The sequence below is a fragment of the Aspergillus heteromorphus genome (genome assembly GCF_003184545.1).
Source record: "Aspergillus heteromorphus CBS 117.55 chromosome Unknown BO70scaffold_8, whole genome shotgun sequence".
In the NCBI taxonomy this organism is placed as follows: Eukaryota; Fungi; Ascomycota; class Eurotiomycetes; order Eurotiales; family Aspergillaceae; genus Aspergillus; species Aspergillus heteromorphus.
The window spans coordinates 394,015-410,399 of NW_020290413.1; the positions used below are offsets into that span (position 1 = coordinate 394,015).

General features: G+C 52.6%; 5 protein-coding genes across 5 annotated transcripts; 1 reads left to right on the top strand and 4 right to left on the bottom strand.

Annotated features, from left to right (window-relative positions):
- Positions 1–4,902: 4,902 nt before the first annotated feature.
- Positions 4,903–5,722, top strand: BO70DRAFT_360843 (uncharacterized protein). Its single transcript, XM_025542889.1, has one exon. The coding sequence runs from the start codon at positions 5,076–5,078 to the stop codon at positions 5,676–5,678; it is 603 nt and encodes a 200-aa protein (XP_025400589.1). The 5' UTR covers positions 4,903–5,075; the 3' UTR covers positions 5,679–5,722.
- On the bottom strand, positions 5,657–7,176 carry BO70DRAFT_360845 (SMP-30/gluconolactonase/LRE family protein). Its single transcript, XM_025542890.1, has 4 exons — positions 6,839–7,176; positions 6,585–6,745; positions 6,358–6,501; positions 5,657–6,285 (listed from the first exon to the last, which is right to left on the bottom strand). The coding sequence occupies exons 1-4, from the start codon at positions 6,869–6,871 to the stop codon at positions 5,697–5,699; spliced, it is 927 nt and encodes a 308-aa protein (XP_025400590.1). The 5' UTR covers positions 6,872–7,176; the 3' UTR covers positions 5,657–5,696.
- Positions 7,177–13,177: 6,001 nt separating this feature from the next.
- BO70DRAFT_360848 (uncharacterized protein) lies at positions 13,178–13,669 on the bottom strand. The gene is made up of 2 exons (XM_025542891.1): positions 13,302–13,669; positions 13,178–13,244 (listed from the first exon to the last, which is right to left on the bottom strand). The coding sequence occupies exons 1-2, from the start codon at positions 13,439–13,441 to the stop codon at positions 13,199–13,201; spliced, it is 186 nt and encodes a 61-aa protein (XP_025400591.1). The 5' UTR covers positions 13,442–13,669; the 3' UTR covers positions 13,178–13,198.
- BO70DRAFT_360849 (uncharacterized protein) lies at positions 13,350–13,769 on the bottom strand. The gene has a single exon (XM_025542892.1). The coding sequence runs from the start codon at positions 13,700–13,702 to the stop codon at positions 13,526–13,528; it is 177 nt and encodes a 58-aa protein (XP_025400592.1). The 5' UTR covers positions 13,703–13,769; the 3' UTR covers positions 13,350–13,525.
- A 375-nt stretch (positions 13,770–14,144) lies between these two features.
- On the bottom strand, positions 14,145–16,254 carry BO70DRAFT_312314 (aldehyde dehydrogenase family protein). The gene is made up of 3 exons (XM_025540207.1): positions 15,941–16,254; positions 15,694–15,893; positions 14,145–15,640 (listed from the first exon to the last, which is right to left on the bottom strand). The coding sequence occupies exons 1-3, from the start codon at positions 16,069–16,071 to the stop codon at positions 14,460–14,462; spliced, it is 1,512 nt and encodes a 503-aa protein (XP_025400593.1). The 5' UTR covers positions 16,072–16,254; the 3' UTR covers positions 14,145–14,459.
- Positions 16,255–16,385: the final 131 nt, after the last annotated feature.

The window sequence follows — 16,385 nt, forward strand, 5'->3', positions numbered from 1 at the left end:
GATCAAGGGCTAGATAGCTACGCCGTACAACAGTAGCTAGCTGTTAGCTAGTGACCAGCCACTATCTGCTCCATACTCGAAAATCCTCAATCGTTGGATCAGGCCACTCGATCCTCAAATCCGGATTACTAAAATCCCCCCAGTCGCCCTCGGAAGGATTCTACCTCTCTGCCTGGCTTACGAGTTACGACGATCTCAAACCAATATTCTGGCTATCGCGCTCCTCGACACGGTGGCTACTTGTCCAGCCCACCCCCAGAGACCCGGTTCGATGGTGAGTAGTACTGATGTTGAGATTCGAGACTAGGTACGGATTACTCCCTCGCCTCACCCAAGACTTCAATCATGTCGCGCTAGTTGATTCCTCCGGTGGTGGACCTGCAAAGTTCCCCTGTTATGACAAGGATCTCAGCATGAGCCGCGTGGGCAATCTAAGCAAATGGACTCGTCACTGATCAGAAGGCTCACACGCTCCCCCCTACTTATGTAGAAGAGGCACAGCCAAAAAAAAAAAAAGGCAAAGAGGGGCAAAAAAGAAAAAGATCAGCCAAGCCAGAGCACATACCTCCCTCTAACTCACGGAACGAAAATCATGAAATCACGCCGTGGCTTTGGCTTTGTGCTGCCGGTGGTTTTAGACCCTCGTTCAACTCCAGGCGACGCTTATCCCGACGGGGTCCTCCTGCCTATCTACCTCAGACTAAATGCTCTAGTTCCAAGATAGGTGCCGTGCCAATTCCTCTTGGGAAGCTAAAACAAGGCCCTCGTCTAGTTCGCGTCGGCAGATGGGGCAGATGGCTTCCCTCCCATTCAGGAAGCCTGAATCACGATGTCTTGCATACATGCGGGCAACATGCTTTCGCCTTCTTCCCCCAAAGTGGGTGACAGACGGGTGACCGTCGTTACCACCCGGGTTACCATGTCATCTGCTGATCACCGTTGCTTCTCGCCCTCGTCCACGGAGTAACTCTTCCCTCCTCCTCTTCCTCCCTCCGGCTTCGCCATTTTGGGGTGTCTCATGGCGACGAGGTGCATGTCATGGTCTGTGTACCTGATGCCCGCTCCTGTGCCACGGCTGGGAGAATTCATTGGTGGCTTAGCCAGGCTCTTCGGAACGGGCAATAGTCTGGGGTGATAAGTGTGTCCCCTCGGTTGTACGCAGGCAACAGAGCAGACAGGTCATCAGAGGGACTGGCTTGTCGTCATGCTGCTGTCATCTAAGTGGTCCACGAACGATGTCTTGTGTTTCCATTCGGACTTTGTTGTTCAGTCAGATCGGGCCAAAGCCAAAGGGAGGCAGAAGTGTTTCAGCTACGTCATTGGGCATCAATCGCCGTGTAAACAACTCAGAGGCCCTCAGCGCAAGGCAGGCCGGGCTATATATCCCGCAACTGTACTGCGATGCTATTCTGGGGCCCCCGATATACCAGCGTTGTCCTCGCAGGTTGGGAACGCTGCATTACGGCCATTTTGTCGCACGGCTTCCCCTGGTCCGAGGGAGAGGTCTAGGACTGCAATTGAAGATAAAGTCACTGGGTCCATAGATACAGCCACCCGCAGGCTGCAACACAGCCCAAACCCATGCATCAAGTGCAGATAAGCTCTCCGTCACGGTGGATAAACCCCACGGGAGAGGGTAACCCGGCGTTTTCACTTAAGACATTTGGGGTGACGCCGCCGCCTATTGCTGAGCGCAGGAGGGACTTCAGGCCAGAACTGGCGGTGCACAAGAGATCCACGAGCCTGGCACCCTGTAGACTGCTGAATTGAATTTCTATAGACCATTGGTGGTTGGGCCAAGCCGGAGTGCCGGGTTCTTTGCCCTGTCCACACTGCCTCTTTTTTTCAGCACTGATCTCTGGGCCGTAGTGCTGCTTATTGTTTGGCTACATCTCCTCTTGGCATGAGGTTAATGGCGACATGGTTGTGGAGAACATCAACTGCAAGTGCAAAGTTAACACTGCGTACTTTTGAGTTTGGACGAATGAAGCGCAATAAAGATGAGGCAAAAGGCAAAAACGAACATCAAAACCGCAATAGAGTAAACCTAAAAAGAGGAAGAGGCGCAAAAGAAATGTAGATCTGTCGAGTAAGGATCGGTGAGCTCCATGCTTCTGCAGAAAGTAGCGAATTACCTGCAGTGAGCTTGGGAAAATTCTCTGCGATCTAGTCGATCCAGGGGTTTCCATTGGCTAGAAAAGGGAAAATTGTGGCCCTTCCTTCGTTTCCTCTTTATGTGTGGCTCCTCTGTGTTACCCCAAAGGCACTGCTGCTTCGTTTAGCTGGCGCAGCCAGCTGGAGTGGGGGTTTCCCTGCCATCGGCACAGATAGACGGCTGTTCCGGTCGAGATTGCCTCATTACCGCATCTTAAGGTTGAGTAACTTGAGTGATGGGAATGATTCGCTCTGAAACCCCACAGAGACGCTATCCTCACCAGCAAAAAGAGAATCTTTTAGACTTGGACGGCATCTCTATCTCCTGACCAGCTGTCGGATAAATCATAGCCGCTGCCAATCACGGTTCTCGTCGCAGCGAGTTACTGATGCCGTCCCGTTCATGCTCTTGTAGATCCCTGGTTGGGACGGGCCGAATGGGAGGCACGTTGGTTCTGGAAGCCTCTTCTAGCTGGGCTGCGGGTCATGCCAGCTCGGTCTTCATGATGGCTAGCTAATTTATGCCAAATTGGCCACTGGAGCAAGTTAGATGAGCGGGAAGTCTGAATCTAGTAGTGACCTCCCGGGGGGACTGCTGTGTAGCTGTGGACGGTCGGCGGTAGTGCCAGCAGCTAGCCATGTACTCCGTAGCCCAAAGATATCTACACATTACCTGTTCAATATATGCGGGAAGTGGAGTACAGGCGTTCCGTCCTCATTTGATTCATCCATCGTGGCGGTTTGATGGGCCCAGACATGGATACCACTCAAGCGAGTGGTCGGCACCACCGGAATCATTATCCGCCTGGGATGTTTTGTTTTGGTTTCTTTCTTTTTTTTCTTTTTTTTTCGCCTTCCATCTGGGACAAATGCGATGCATCCAATTGACCTAAGCCCCAGATGTCCCTCTCGCTTGTGCGTCCCCTTGAATGGAGAGCCTAATTCCTGCGGTGGCTCCATGTTTTCCCGTCATTCTCGATCGAGGGCCGCTGTGCGCTGCCGCTCGATGCTTGGCCGGGGAAGCCACGGGGCCGCAGGCGAAAATGTGGGAAATGGGGACGGAGTGTGCGAATGGTTGCGTTAGTCCATGCGTTAGCCCATGCCTTAGTCGGAGACGGCAAGAGGGGGCGTTTCCCAGAGGGGCGGTTCCTGGTTGCGTGCTGTGGTCGGGTCGGTTATCAACCCATGAGGCGGGGGGGGGGGAATGAAGCAGTCCAAGTCCGAGATAGGATAGATGGATTTGGGCCGAAGGAGATCCTGGCTTCCGTCTGGGTTCTCGAAGTCGAAGAGAGTGAAAGGATGGGACGAAGGAAGAAGTGGTGGGAAGTTGGAGGAAGGAGGAAGAAGGAAACGGGAAGGTGACCGACGGCTTTCCTTCCTTTCTTCCTTCCTGCAATAATACCGTATTTCTGGAAGTTATCAATCGAACGCCATCCGATCCTACGGGATTCCTGGATCGCCCACGAACGCTCCCCATTGTCCCTTTTCCTGGTCCTGCGACTTGCTTTTCCCTGTCTCCTTTGTTTTCATTCTTGCTCTTGTTCTTTTTCGTGGAGACTCCCCCCAACACCTCCTCCGATGCCGCTGTAACCGCCCGTCGCCGAGTATCCAGAATCCAGAATCCAAAATGCCAGGTCGATCTACAATTGGTGGCAAATGATCCCGGCTAATTTCCCTGTCCAGATCGTATTGATTCCGAGCTGGATATCACTTGGGCTCTAGATAATCAATCCGACTCCATTATTATGTCCTTCCTGAGTGCAGCTAATCGGTGCGAATCATGGAACACGCAGGCCTGTCCAGAATCCAGACAACTCCTCCACTTCGTACAGTGCATCGGAAGGTATCCACTCCAGGTGCTTCGCAGTTCGTAGTACTTTCGAATCCTTGCCCTGCATCGCTTAGACCGTATCCTCATGTATGTAAGAATGCATGTGCCTACCTAGGTAGGTACTACTAAGGTATGTAGGTACTAGTAGTACTCCGTACCTAGGTATAATGTGCGTACAGCAAGTGTACAGTCAGTGCTCAGCACCAGCCAATTGCCCTACCGACCAAGAGCAACCCCCCCCCCCCCCCCAAATCGTGCCTCCACGAGTCTCCCCAACACGGCGTCTGCAGTAGCGCAGTAATATTCAGGCTCTAGAGAGAGGTTCGTCCGCAGGCGAGGCCTAGTTTGGCCGGATCCCAAGGTAGCATTGCCGTAGCGTCCAGGCTGCACATGCATGCAACAGCATTCACACTGACTGCCTGCCCACTTTCCTGAGAACCGGCATACAGGATCCTCGAATTAGACTTCAGGGATGACAGGAACACTGCATGCGATCGGGAGATCCTGGAGATGGACGCATCATTGTACTGTAGTGGCGGTATTCTTTCGCCTGTTTATTGCGCATAGGGAAAGCTCTAGATAGAGCGTTTGCAACCCTTGTACTAAATGATAGCCGATCTGACTCGATCCTCTGGCCCGTAATTCACCAGGTGGGTAACCAATAGTAGTTAATGGCTGGTTTGCTCTGCTTAGTGACCGGGATGCCCTGGTGCCTTCAGGCATCATTTTTGTGCACTCGACTACGCGCACAGTATGCGCGTGCATGAGTGCATGAATGCATGCTATCATTACTTATGCATGCATCGGCCTTCCGTACAACTTCTTAATACGCGTACAGTATTTTGGTCTTCGGCCTTCCCGGCACCTCCAAGCTTCCAGGCAATATCTATACAGGTAATGAATGGAGTATGATCCCAGGCAAATGGACCCGACTTTAGGTTCTTTTCCAAGCATGTTCTTGCTCGGTCCTTCTTGGTATTTTACCTACTTGATCTTGTCCTCTTCCCCGGGTTTTCTCCGTCCACAATGGCGGTAAGACCCAAGTGACACCATACCGACTGCTGATGCAGCTCTTTGTCACCGACCCTCCATGGCGTTCCAGGCGGAAAGGCAACAACAACAGCAACAAAAACAACAAAAACAAAACAAACAGGAAAGTCGCCGCGGTCTCGGTCTGCTGACTCGCGCAACCTCTGCTGGGCCTCCACCAGTTCGTTCGTTTGTTGATCCACCACCTCGATCCAACTTATCCTCCGCGTCGGAGATATCTCTTTCCTCCTTCCCCATCGGAAGGAATCACCGCCCTGTTGCTGCAAGGATACGGTACGTTCTTGTTGCTATCACCGAGATTCCTCTGGTCGAGACCCCAATTTGTACGGATGTGGTGGTGCGTTCCACTGCATACCGATGCCAGAGGCAGAAGTACCTGAGTGCTCCACACTGGGCTGGACGGGACCTGTGGCTATCCGACTCATCACTTCATCTTTGCACCTCAGCCCAACAGCGTCTGTGCGGGTGTCTCATTTTCATGCTTTTCGCGACCTCTACCGACGGATATACGCCATGCACTATGCCACTCGGGGCCCCGAGTAGCCGATTGTGTCTTTCTTTCTTTCTTTCTTTCTTTCTCTCTTTCTCTCTTTCTGTCGTTCTTTTACCAGTCCACGGTCTATTAATTTCATTGTCAAGCTAATAATCGGCTTATACTAGACTAGCAATGCAACCGAAACGTGTTCTTGGGCGTGCCCCTGACGCCGACGTCTACTCTATAGAGTCGCCCTCCGTACCGGACGGATTCCGGAAACTGGTCATTGTTCACATCGTCCTTGGCAGTCGTGATGAAGAGCTCCGTCCCCACAAAAGCCGGACAGGTGATGTTTCGGGTGGGCAGCGAGATTTCACCAATGACCTTTCCCTCCGGCGAGATACGGATCACCTTCCCACCACCGTAAATAGCACTCCAGATACACCCCTCCTCGTCGATGGCAAAGCCATCGGGCTCCTTGGGATCCCCCAGGTCAAAGTGAACCCGACGGTTGCTGATGTTGCCGGTCTCTGCATCAAAATCAAAGGCGTAGATCTTCCCGGTGGGCGAGTCGGTCAGGTACATAGTGTCATTCGCGGGATTCCAGCCAATCCCGTTGGGAATCGTCAGCTGTTCAACCATGCGGTGCAGTTGCAAGTCCGGGTCTAGCCTGAATAGCACGCCTTCGGCGACTGGGCTCTTTACCTTGGGGTCGTTCATGGTCCCGGCCCAGAATCGCCCGTGGCTGTCGACTGCCCCGTCGTTGAAACGCATGCTGTTTTGGTAACGTTCCAGATGAGTCAGGTCCTACGAAACCAAACAGCGCAGATCCCGATCGTTGACATACCTGTGGTCCTTGGCCGGGTCGTTCCATACCTTCCGGATATACGACATCGAACCGGTGTTGCGATCGACCAGGGCGAACCCATGTTTTGCGGCCACGGCGATATCATCCTTGCGGGCATCGTTGCCCGCAATATTGGCGGTCACTCTATATTAGTCGAGCGGCAGATTAGCCCAGGAGCCACTCTCGGAGTAACTACCCTGTAGGGATCCTAGCTAGGAGGCGCATACCCTACTGATACAGACGTATCCACGACCTTCAAGGAGTCTGGGCCCTTCGCAAGGTCCAGAGCGTATAGTTTATGCTCCCAGATATCGACGAAACGGAACTCATTTCTGGCCTCGTCGTGGAACGGACCTTCGAGCAAGGTTCCCGGTACGTCGACATACGGCTGTGTACAGACACCAGGAAAGGATCAGCTTGCTAAACTTCTACCCCACATGGGACGATCTCCATCGGCGATCCCAAATACCGTGGTCCGTACCTCGGAGATCGACCATTTCTGGATGGCAGACATGGTTGATGATTGATGAGTGGTGATGACAGGCTGACGTGAGGGCCTGAGAAGTGAGAACGGGTGGTTCAGGTTTCGGGATCTGATCGGGAGCACCCGTCGTCTGAGCTGGGTCGGGAAAACCTAGTCTGTTTGGGGAATATGCAGGGCGGCTAAGGCAAGACGAGAGCTGGACGATGGAGCAACGATGACGACCGTTGTGTGAGCGTCGAGAAAGAATTCGGTAGTCGGGGGGAGTCTGATGGGAAGCGGGCAGCGGGCAGCGGGCACCGGCGAGGATGCCCTCGGCTGCCAAGCGTCCCCCCCACACGAACCTCATCGAACACTTTTCTGGCTCTTCCCCTTAGCGTTAGACAGACCTTAGGAGCTCATGGCCAGTGGGTCGAGCTGGCTGAACTCTGCTAACTTGGTCGGTACTTTCCTCCCTCCTCCCCGGTGTGGGTAACCCAGCTCAGGCTCTCAGGTTCTCGGGTTCTCAGGTGCTACATGATCACTGACTCTGAGACTCTGCTCTGCGTCTAAGTGCTTCTCCGGACGGACGACGAGTCTGGGCCCCAGCAGCCTCGGTTTCAGCTCCGGGTCGACCCTGCCTGTCGGGCCAATAAATAGAAATAGTTCCTCATCGGATCCCAAATGGACGTCCGTGTTCCTAACGGCCCAGGAAAGTATCTCAAACACCCGGTCCAATAGTGCTCCCAGTAACTATTGAGGCCTCGCCGCCTCGGGTCTTCGGTGGATACGATTATTGAAACCCACCGTCAGGCTCAACTCCACCGAATGGAGCTATCACCTGTCATGTGAATCATTAGCTATCGGTGCCAACAGCCTCGCCACCCGCAAACGTGGTCGACTCATTCAAGGAGGGCTCAGCAAAAGCAAAGATGAGAGGAAGAGGCAGGCCAGGTATCCACCGCCGCATCCGCTTGAATCAATTTAAACCAAATTGATTGAGTCTCACCATGCGCCGGCCAGCCCTGCTTGTCGCTGTCAGTGACAGGGTGCGGCAGACTTCCCGTGTTCCGCCTCATTTGTTCCAGACAAGGGCCGCGGTGGAGCAAAATCGCATACGGGGCGATAGGACGAACAAATAGGAAATGCTCCCGGGAATCCTCCCTGGGGCCTTGTGGCAGTCTGGAAAATATGGCGGCGGCCGGTAGCTGGCTAGGGCTTTAAGCAAGCTGCGCGACAGAGAAGGATCGAGCAAATGCGAGTCCCGATCAAGAGCGTTCTTGGATGCAGACACGGCATATCCGCCCAGGGTCCCAAACTCCGGGACGATGTGGAAGATTTCCCTACCAGTTGGAGGCCAGGCTTCTGACTTACAGCCGTTACCGCGACGCATTCTCTGTTTCTGCACTGACCACCAATGTTTCCTGCACCTAAGAGTAGGTAAGGTCTGTGTGCCACTGGCTGGCCGGGGCTGTCCACGATCGCGGCCGACCTGATACACCGTCTGAATTGCTTAGGCGTTGTGAGATCAGAGGAGAGACAAGACGGATAGGAAAACAAGGGAAAGGACCGAAAAGACAGGGGGAAAAAAAGCAAATACGCAAAAACGCAAGAAAAAAAGAAAAAGCAAAGAAAAGACACCGAAGGATGCTTCCAAATCCCAATTCCTTCGGGACGAGGTCTACGCTAGGCAGGATCCTCGCCTATGGTTTGGCAGAATTACGTTTCTTTTGCTGGCTAGGCCGGGTTACGCCAGCAGTGCTAGGGTAGCTAGCGAGTGAATCGCAGCACAGACTAAGACTTTGTGACTGTCTCATCCAGGCGGTCAAGCAGCATGGGTAGATAAATACGGAGTACGGATATTGAGGACCAAGATTCCTGGCGGCTAAGAAGCCTAAGATACTCAGACGATGGGAACTACTGCGCCTGATCTCCAACTCTCTGGGGGTGATCGACGGCGAGATGACGCTCATCATACACGAAAGTGGCAAAAGAGGATATTTAAGGTCGCGGTGGATGGGCGATGGATGGGGCGTTTGGAGGGGACAGGATGGTGCGGCGGGCCCCCCGGGGGGCTGCTGCACTTGCATTGATGGACGGTCGGACAGCCGGCGAGCCCAACATTGGGTCTTGGGTCGGCGGCGGCGCAGACATACGAACGTCCGGAGAAGGGCAAGACAGACAGACAGACAAGACAACCTTAATGGGCAGGGCGATACGGCGTACGGCGTACGGCGTCGTAGTATGGGAAAGGTGAAGTGAGGTCGGCCAGCTCAACGGCGATGATGCATCAGTTGGGCGGGCAGACAGTACCTGCAGGAGGCAAACACGACCGGGTTCGATATTCGAGCCCAGGTCGGTGGAGCGCTCGATCCAGCAAGGTGTCCGTGGAAAATGCGGTGTGCTGCTTTACTTGGGATGCGGCGTGTCATGTTGGTCATTGCGGGAGCTGGACACGACTTTTTGGGTTGGGGGGATTTCCCCGACCGTTGAAAAATGAGTGATCACATTGATTGGGGGGGGGGGGGGGGGGGGAGTTGCGATGCGATGAGGATGGGATAGGATGGGATAGGATAGGGGATGGGGTTAAATATGCAAGCATGTCCAGATTTAGTTCTCTCCGGTGGCCGTCGCGACATGCAGGCGGGTTGAGCAGCGGCGATGCGACGCGCCTGAGAGGCCCAGGCAGCCTCACATGATCGATTCTTCATGCACGACAACGTAACTTACATGGGGGGTGCAGGTACCGTCCGTCCCTGTTGTAAGCCCTCTCGGTAACAATCTTGTATTGGTATTGTTTGGTTTGGTTTGGTTTGGTTTGGTCCCGTCCGGTCCGGTTTGGTCAGGTCAGGTTAGGTATTATTACATACCGCCATACACTCAGTATTACCTTACTACCTTACCCACGCTTTTACCTTCCACCTTCCATCCAGCTGCTCACTGTCCGATATCAAAGCAGGTTGATCCTCTCCAGCATCATCATCATCATCATCGACACGCATCCCTCCCCATCCCCCATCCACCAACCAGCCAACCCACTGGACAGAAAATCCCTCCTCCTCCTTCTCCTCCGATAAGCCAACCCAGTCCAGCAAACCAAACCAAACCAAACCAAACCTACCTACCTACCCCGATCCCCGATCCCCGTCCCAACCTAACCTGCCCTGCCCTGCCCTACCCTGCCCTACCCTACCCTACCTACCACACCACAGCCAACTCAACACATGGCTCTCTGAACCGCATTCATTCCATTCCATCCCATTCCACCTAGACAAATCCTCCGCGGCCTGTTTAGCATAGTCCGCGTATAATGACGAGTAAGCCGTACCCTACCCTACCTACCTGCTACCTACCTACCTACCTACCTAGGTATGTATGTACCTAAGATTCCCCATACCTAAGGTACCCAAATAGATACTATGTAACTACGTAGTAGTAGGTACCACGATAGGGAGACAAGAGAATAAGGGAAGGAAAGAAATATGTACCCAACTGAACAGCCCTGCTGGCCGCCGTAACACCCCCCCCCCCCCCCCCAAATTTCTACCAATCTACCAATGACAGTCTTCGGGGCCGAGAAAAAGACAAATAATCGACGCTTGGCTGGTCGTCATTGGTGGCCCGCGGGGGGGGAAGGCTCATGTATGTGGCTTTTTTGGGGATTTCTTGCATTAGGGTATGGGTGGGTGGGTAGTTAAGGTAGATGCGATGTGATGCGATGGGATGATGGGATGGGATGGGATGTTGAGGCTGGGGTTGTTCGGATTGGAATTGGAATTGGGATTGGGATTGGGTGGTAAGTAGTAGTGTGTTTGTTACCTACTGTACAGTAGGACTGCATGGTAGGGCAGCTGAGGGTGGATTATGGATTGTAGATTACATGTGGATGAATTATGGAGTGTTGGTGGGGTATAGGTAACTATAGCTACAGGTGTAGGTATAGGTATAACTAACTAGACAGCTGACAGGGAGGGGGAAATTGGAGAATGTAAGGCTGGGTACATATATACATGGTACTTACGTATGTATCTATCTCCCTGTGTCTGTCTCAGGTTGGGTACTGAGAGTGGGTGGAGTTGAAAATGTGGATAGATATAGTGGATGGATGGATGGATGGATGGATGGATGGATGGATCATATATAGCAACGGTGTTATACATAGGTTATACCCAGAAAGTGAGTCATTCATTCATATTGACCCTCTACTATGACTCTATGTCAGTCAGGTATTTAGTCGGTCGTTTAGCTATGTTATACAATCAGGTAACGAGTTATTCCTTCTTTTTTAATATCTAACTATCATCGAACATGGATATGTTGAACAAGGTAGGAACCAAGCACTTTTTAGTGGGAAGGGAAGGGCTGACAGGGAAAGAGACAGAGGGGGGGGAGGCGGGAGGGTTGGTTAGTAACTTAGTAACTTACTTACTTAGTACATACTATAATTTACTCCCTAAGGCTGGCTAGCCCCATCCATCCCGATGTTTGTGTTTTGTCTGTTTGTCTGCCTGCTCTGCTTGCTTGCTTGTTTGTCGGTTTCGTTTGTCGGCTTGTTTGTGTCTGTCTGTCTGTCTGTCTGTCTGTGCGTTGTATGGGAAAGCAAACATCTCAAGTACATAAGCATGTACAAGTTTGTACTTGGGTATTTTCTTAATTCTTTCTATTATTATCCGATAGAAGCAGGGTCTTCCCGTGTTTATTATACCCTGCTTTCCCAGCCCTGTTTACTTTGGTGGTTTGCTTTCTCGAAAACTGGATTTCTCTATGTATATCTATCGCCTGCATGTTATTTGTTCTTGTACATAGAGACTAGGTAGTCATCCTCCAGTTCCGGAGATGAATGGTGGCGGTGATACCTATCAGTTGGGATGATTCGTGTGGCGGTTTGGCTAGATCCTGACAGATCCTTAAGGATTGAGGATTTTGCTAGTCGACCACTTGCTTTCTTGTTTTGTGCTTGTCTATCTGGTCTGGCCATGGCTGTATTAACTCGATACGTGAATCTGCAGTATCCGTTGATAGATAGGTAGGAAGGCAATAAGGAGGAAGGAAGCAAGGAAGGGAGAAGCTGTTGCTTTTGAGGCAGTAGTAGTCTCTTATAGGTTCTGTATATAACTATCTGCCATCTATTATCTATATAGTGTCTATATATCAGGTCGATATACACCGGGGGGAGGGGTACAGTGTACGTACTTAAACTATAAAGATCCTGAAGTCTAAGATGTAGTATAGGATAGATATCTGGTAAATACCGTCATCATTATTATTTTGCAGATCTATTCACTGCTTACACTTACACTTACACTTGTCTTATACAGATCTCAAGGAGATAGACGTACCTACTCCTACTACCTCCTTATCTACACACAATATACATATACGTAGGTACTAATATTATCCTCTCTCCTATCGCTATCCAAGTCGGAAAATACCTCTTATAACCCCAACCCAACCCACCCTAGTCCAAACATATATCCCATGCCACCCTCCTTCTCCTTCATTCTCATCACCATCGCACAAACCATATACCCCAAGTCAAGTCAGCCCAAGAAAAGCAATCCGTCAAATCCGAGACCTGAACAATTGCAGTCCACAAGCCAGCCAGCTCAACAAGGAAATCAGTCAATCATCCTGAGACCCGAGTAAATTAATGACAAACCCAATCCAATTCACCAGCAGGACAAGTCATGTTTGCATCTACCGAGTCTATATTATAATACTACCCGCCTGCCTGTCGATAACATAACATCCTGTATGTCATATCTTTATCGCATTGTATCCTGCATATGTACTCCGTGCATCACCCACACATCCTAGGTAGGTATGCTTTGCAGATACGCATGTATGCATGCATGAAGAGACGCCACACCACACCACACCACACCACACCACACCACACCACACCACACCACACTACACTACTGTATACTCCAGTATATGCATATGTACAGCACAGCCCAACCTACCGGGACTGCTAGTAGTTGGTTAGTTGGCTAGTCTACTGTACTGTACTGTACTGTACTGCGTCTGTACTCTGTCCATCTGATTCTGATTCAAACCCATAAGACTGGACCAGACCAGACCAGACTAGATCAGACTAGATGAGATCGGGGGAACCAGATGTAGGTATACATGAGTACGCGCGGGAAATATATATATATGAGGAAGATATGTAGATAGATATATAGGTACATGCTTTTATACATACTTTTACTTATATACCTCAGGTGATACTTTACCGATGAGTTGTCACTTTACTATAACAAGGTACTTCGATACATATATATCTACATACTGATATACATGTATCATATAAGTATATATATATGTGTGTGTGTGTGCATGTGTGCATGTGTGGTGTATAAGTATGCAGCGCATGCATCATGCATCATGCATCAAACTAGCCAGCCAGCAGGCAGGCAGGCAGGCAAGCAAGCAAGCAAGCAAGCAAATAAGCAAGCAATCAATTAATCCACCAACTTAGTTATAGGTGGTATCCCACCCAACCCAACCCAGCCCATCATCCCTTACTTCAGATCCCGATCTATTGCCTGCAAAACCCAGAAACAAGGTAACACACACACACACTGCAGAATCCAACAAACAAACCACACCCACCATCATCCTTGAAATGACATATGTATAACTATCCCACCAACCAAATTCCATTCCTGCTTACCCACACTCCCCTCCTCCCCTCTTCCTTCATCAAACAACAAGATAATAGAATAAATCAGGTACCCATGCTGTTACTTTCCTTGGCAGCACAGCATAGCGCGACTGGCTATCGCTGTGCTGTGCTGTGCTGTGCTGTGCTGTGCTGTGCTGTGATCGCGATCCGAATACCAGAATCCAGAATCCAGATTGTGGATTATATGCATGCATGCATGCATGTATATACTTATACATACCTGCATGAATATTCAGTGTGTATGTATGTATGGATGGATGGATGGGTACTAAGATGGGTGGGTAGACCCTGCATTCCCTGTGTCCCTGTCTTCACATACGTAGGTAGTCTCAATCCTGGTCTTGTACTCCGTACAGGAGTTACGGTATATGCATGGCTGCAGTGGAACACATCATGGGTAGGATTACCAGCAGGTCCGGGGTAAGATCTCTACTCGATTCCATCCTATCAGGGGTTTTGGAATGGCAGGGGGTCGGATCGGGTCGGGTCGGGTCGGGTCTTGTTGGCGGGTTCTACATCCATCCATCCATAGTCCATACATCCATACATGTTTGCGGGGTTTCGGTTGGGTTCGAAGAAGAAGAAGAAGAAGAAGATGATGATGATGAAAAAGATGATGATTATGATCTTAGGTAGATACTACCCAGGTAGGTAGAGTAACTTAGGTGAGCCATTTTGTGAAAATCGGGTATAAGTACTCCAGCCTGGCCGATCTGCTACCACCGCTGCCTTATTATATACAATCAAATCATCGGATCAGGTGCAGAACCCGACTCAATCGCTACAACGCACCAACTTGATGCCTGTCATCCGGGTACACAACATGCAGCCAATGTCGCGGGGCCACATTGCCATCTCCCGCCGGCAGTTCATCAGAGGTCTTCGTCCTACCACGACACGTCTCACGGCCCACGGTTGCAATCCATTCGCTCGCACCGCAAACTCTGTCGCCTACAGCTTGGTCCCCATGTTGACATGGATCGCCTTGACCTGCGAGTACGCCTCCAAGCCGGCCTCGCCCAGTTCGCGCCCAATCCCACTCTGCTTCACGCCGCCGAAGGGCACCCGGAAATCGCTGTCGTTGCTGCTGTTGATCCAGACCATGCCCGCCTCGATGTTGGACGCGACCCGGTGCGCGCGCTCGATGTCGCGCGTGAACAGCGCCGCGCCCAGCCCGTACGTCGTGTCGTTGGCCCGCGTCACGGCCTCCTCTTCCGTCGAGAAGCTGGCAATCACCACGAAGGGGCCGAACACCTCCTCCCGGTAGATGCGCATGTTGTCCTTGACGTTCGTGAAGATCGTGGGCGCGATGAAGAATCCCTTGCCGTCGCCCACATTCTTGAACGGCTCGCCACCCGCCGCCAGCGTCGCGCCCTCGGACTTGCCGGCCTCGATATAGGAGAGGACGCGCTCGTACTGCGCCTTGGTGACCTGGGGTCCCTGGAAGGTGTCGTCCGCGAATGGGTCGCCCACCTTGCTGGTGGAAGCCACCACCTCCTTGAAGAGAGCCACAAACCGGTCATAGACGGACTCGTGGACCAGGATCCGCGACGTGGCGGTGCACACCTGTCCTTGGTTGTACATGATGCCCACGTGCGCCCACTTGGCCGCCTGCTCAAGATCGGCATCCTGGAAGACCACCAGAGGGGACTTGCCGCCGGTCTCCAGCGTGATGTTCTTCAGCGTGCCCGCCGCCATCTTCATGATCTCCCGGCCCGTCATGGTGGATCCGGTGAACGCCACCTTGTCCACGCCCGGGTGGGTCACCAGCGCCCGTCCGGCGACCCGTCCGTGGCCGTTCAGAATGTTGATCACACCGGGCGGGAAGCCCGCCTCCTTGATGAGGGAGGCCAGGACGAGGATGCTGAGCGGGGTCTGCTCTGCGGGCTTCATGACAATGGTGTTGCCGCACGCCAGGGCCGGGCCCAGCTTCCAGGCCGCCATGTCCAGCGGGAAGTTCCACGGGATGATCTGGCCCACCACGCCAATGGGCTGGCGGAGGGTGTAGGCGAACTTGGCCGGTGTGGTGCTGATGGTCTGGCCGTGGACCTTGTCGGCCCATCCGGCATAGTACCGGAGGCAGTTGACCACCTCGCCCAGGTCATCGCTCAACGAGACCGAGTACGGCTTGCCTAGACGCGGTCAGTGGACATGAAACGACCGAGATCGGCTTGCGACCACCCACCATTGTCCCAGGTCTCCACGGTGGCCAGGGTTTCCTTGTGCTGCTCGACCAGATCGGCCAGCTTCAGCATCAGCTGGCCCCGCTCCGTGGGGGGGAGCAGCTTCCATGAGGGGTCGTTCAGGGCCTTGCGAGCGGCCTTGACGGCAATGTCGACATCCTCCTCGCCGGCGGCATAGACGGAGGTGATCTCCGACTCGTCCCTGGGGTGGTCAGCGGGGTTCCTGGCGGCGATGACCGGGCGACTTACGAAGGGTTGATGGTGGCGAACTTCTCGCCGGATTTCGAGGGGACAAACTCGTTGTTGATGAACAGACCAATGGGCTGGGTGTACTGGCGGCCGTTGGGGGCCGTCAGCTGCACGGACACGTTGGAGGACATTGTGGTGGGGGAGGTGTGGAAGAGACGGTGGGGGTATAGAGGGGAGAGGGTGAAAGAGGAAGAGGGAGGGAGAAAGAAGGAGAAGAAGAAAGGGAGAAAAGAGGGGAGAGGCGAAGACGACTACACCGGAGGACAGGGGGGGGAAGGCGCAGGGAGGTGCGGAGGGGAGAGAGCATGGAGGTGAGGCCGGTGGAAAAGAGAAGAGGAAGAGGAAGAGGAAGAGGAAGTTGAGGCGAGAATCCGCACCGAAATTAGTTCCCGATTGAGTTGAAGCTTCCCCGCCGCCGATAACCAGGCGGCGAATGAACAGGCGG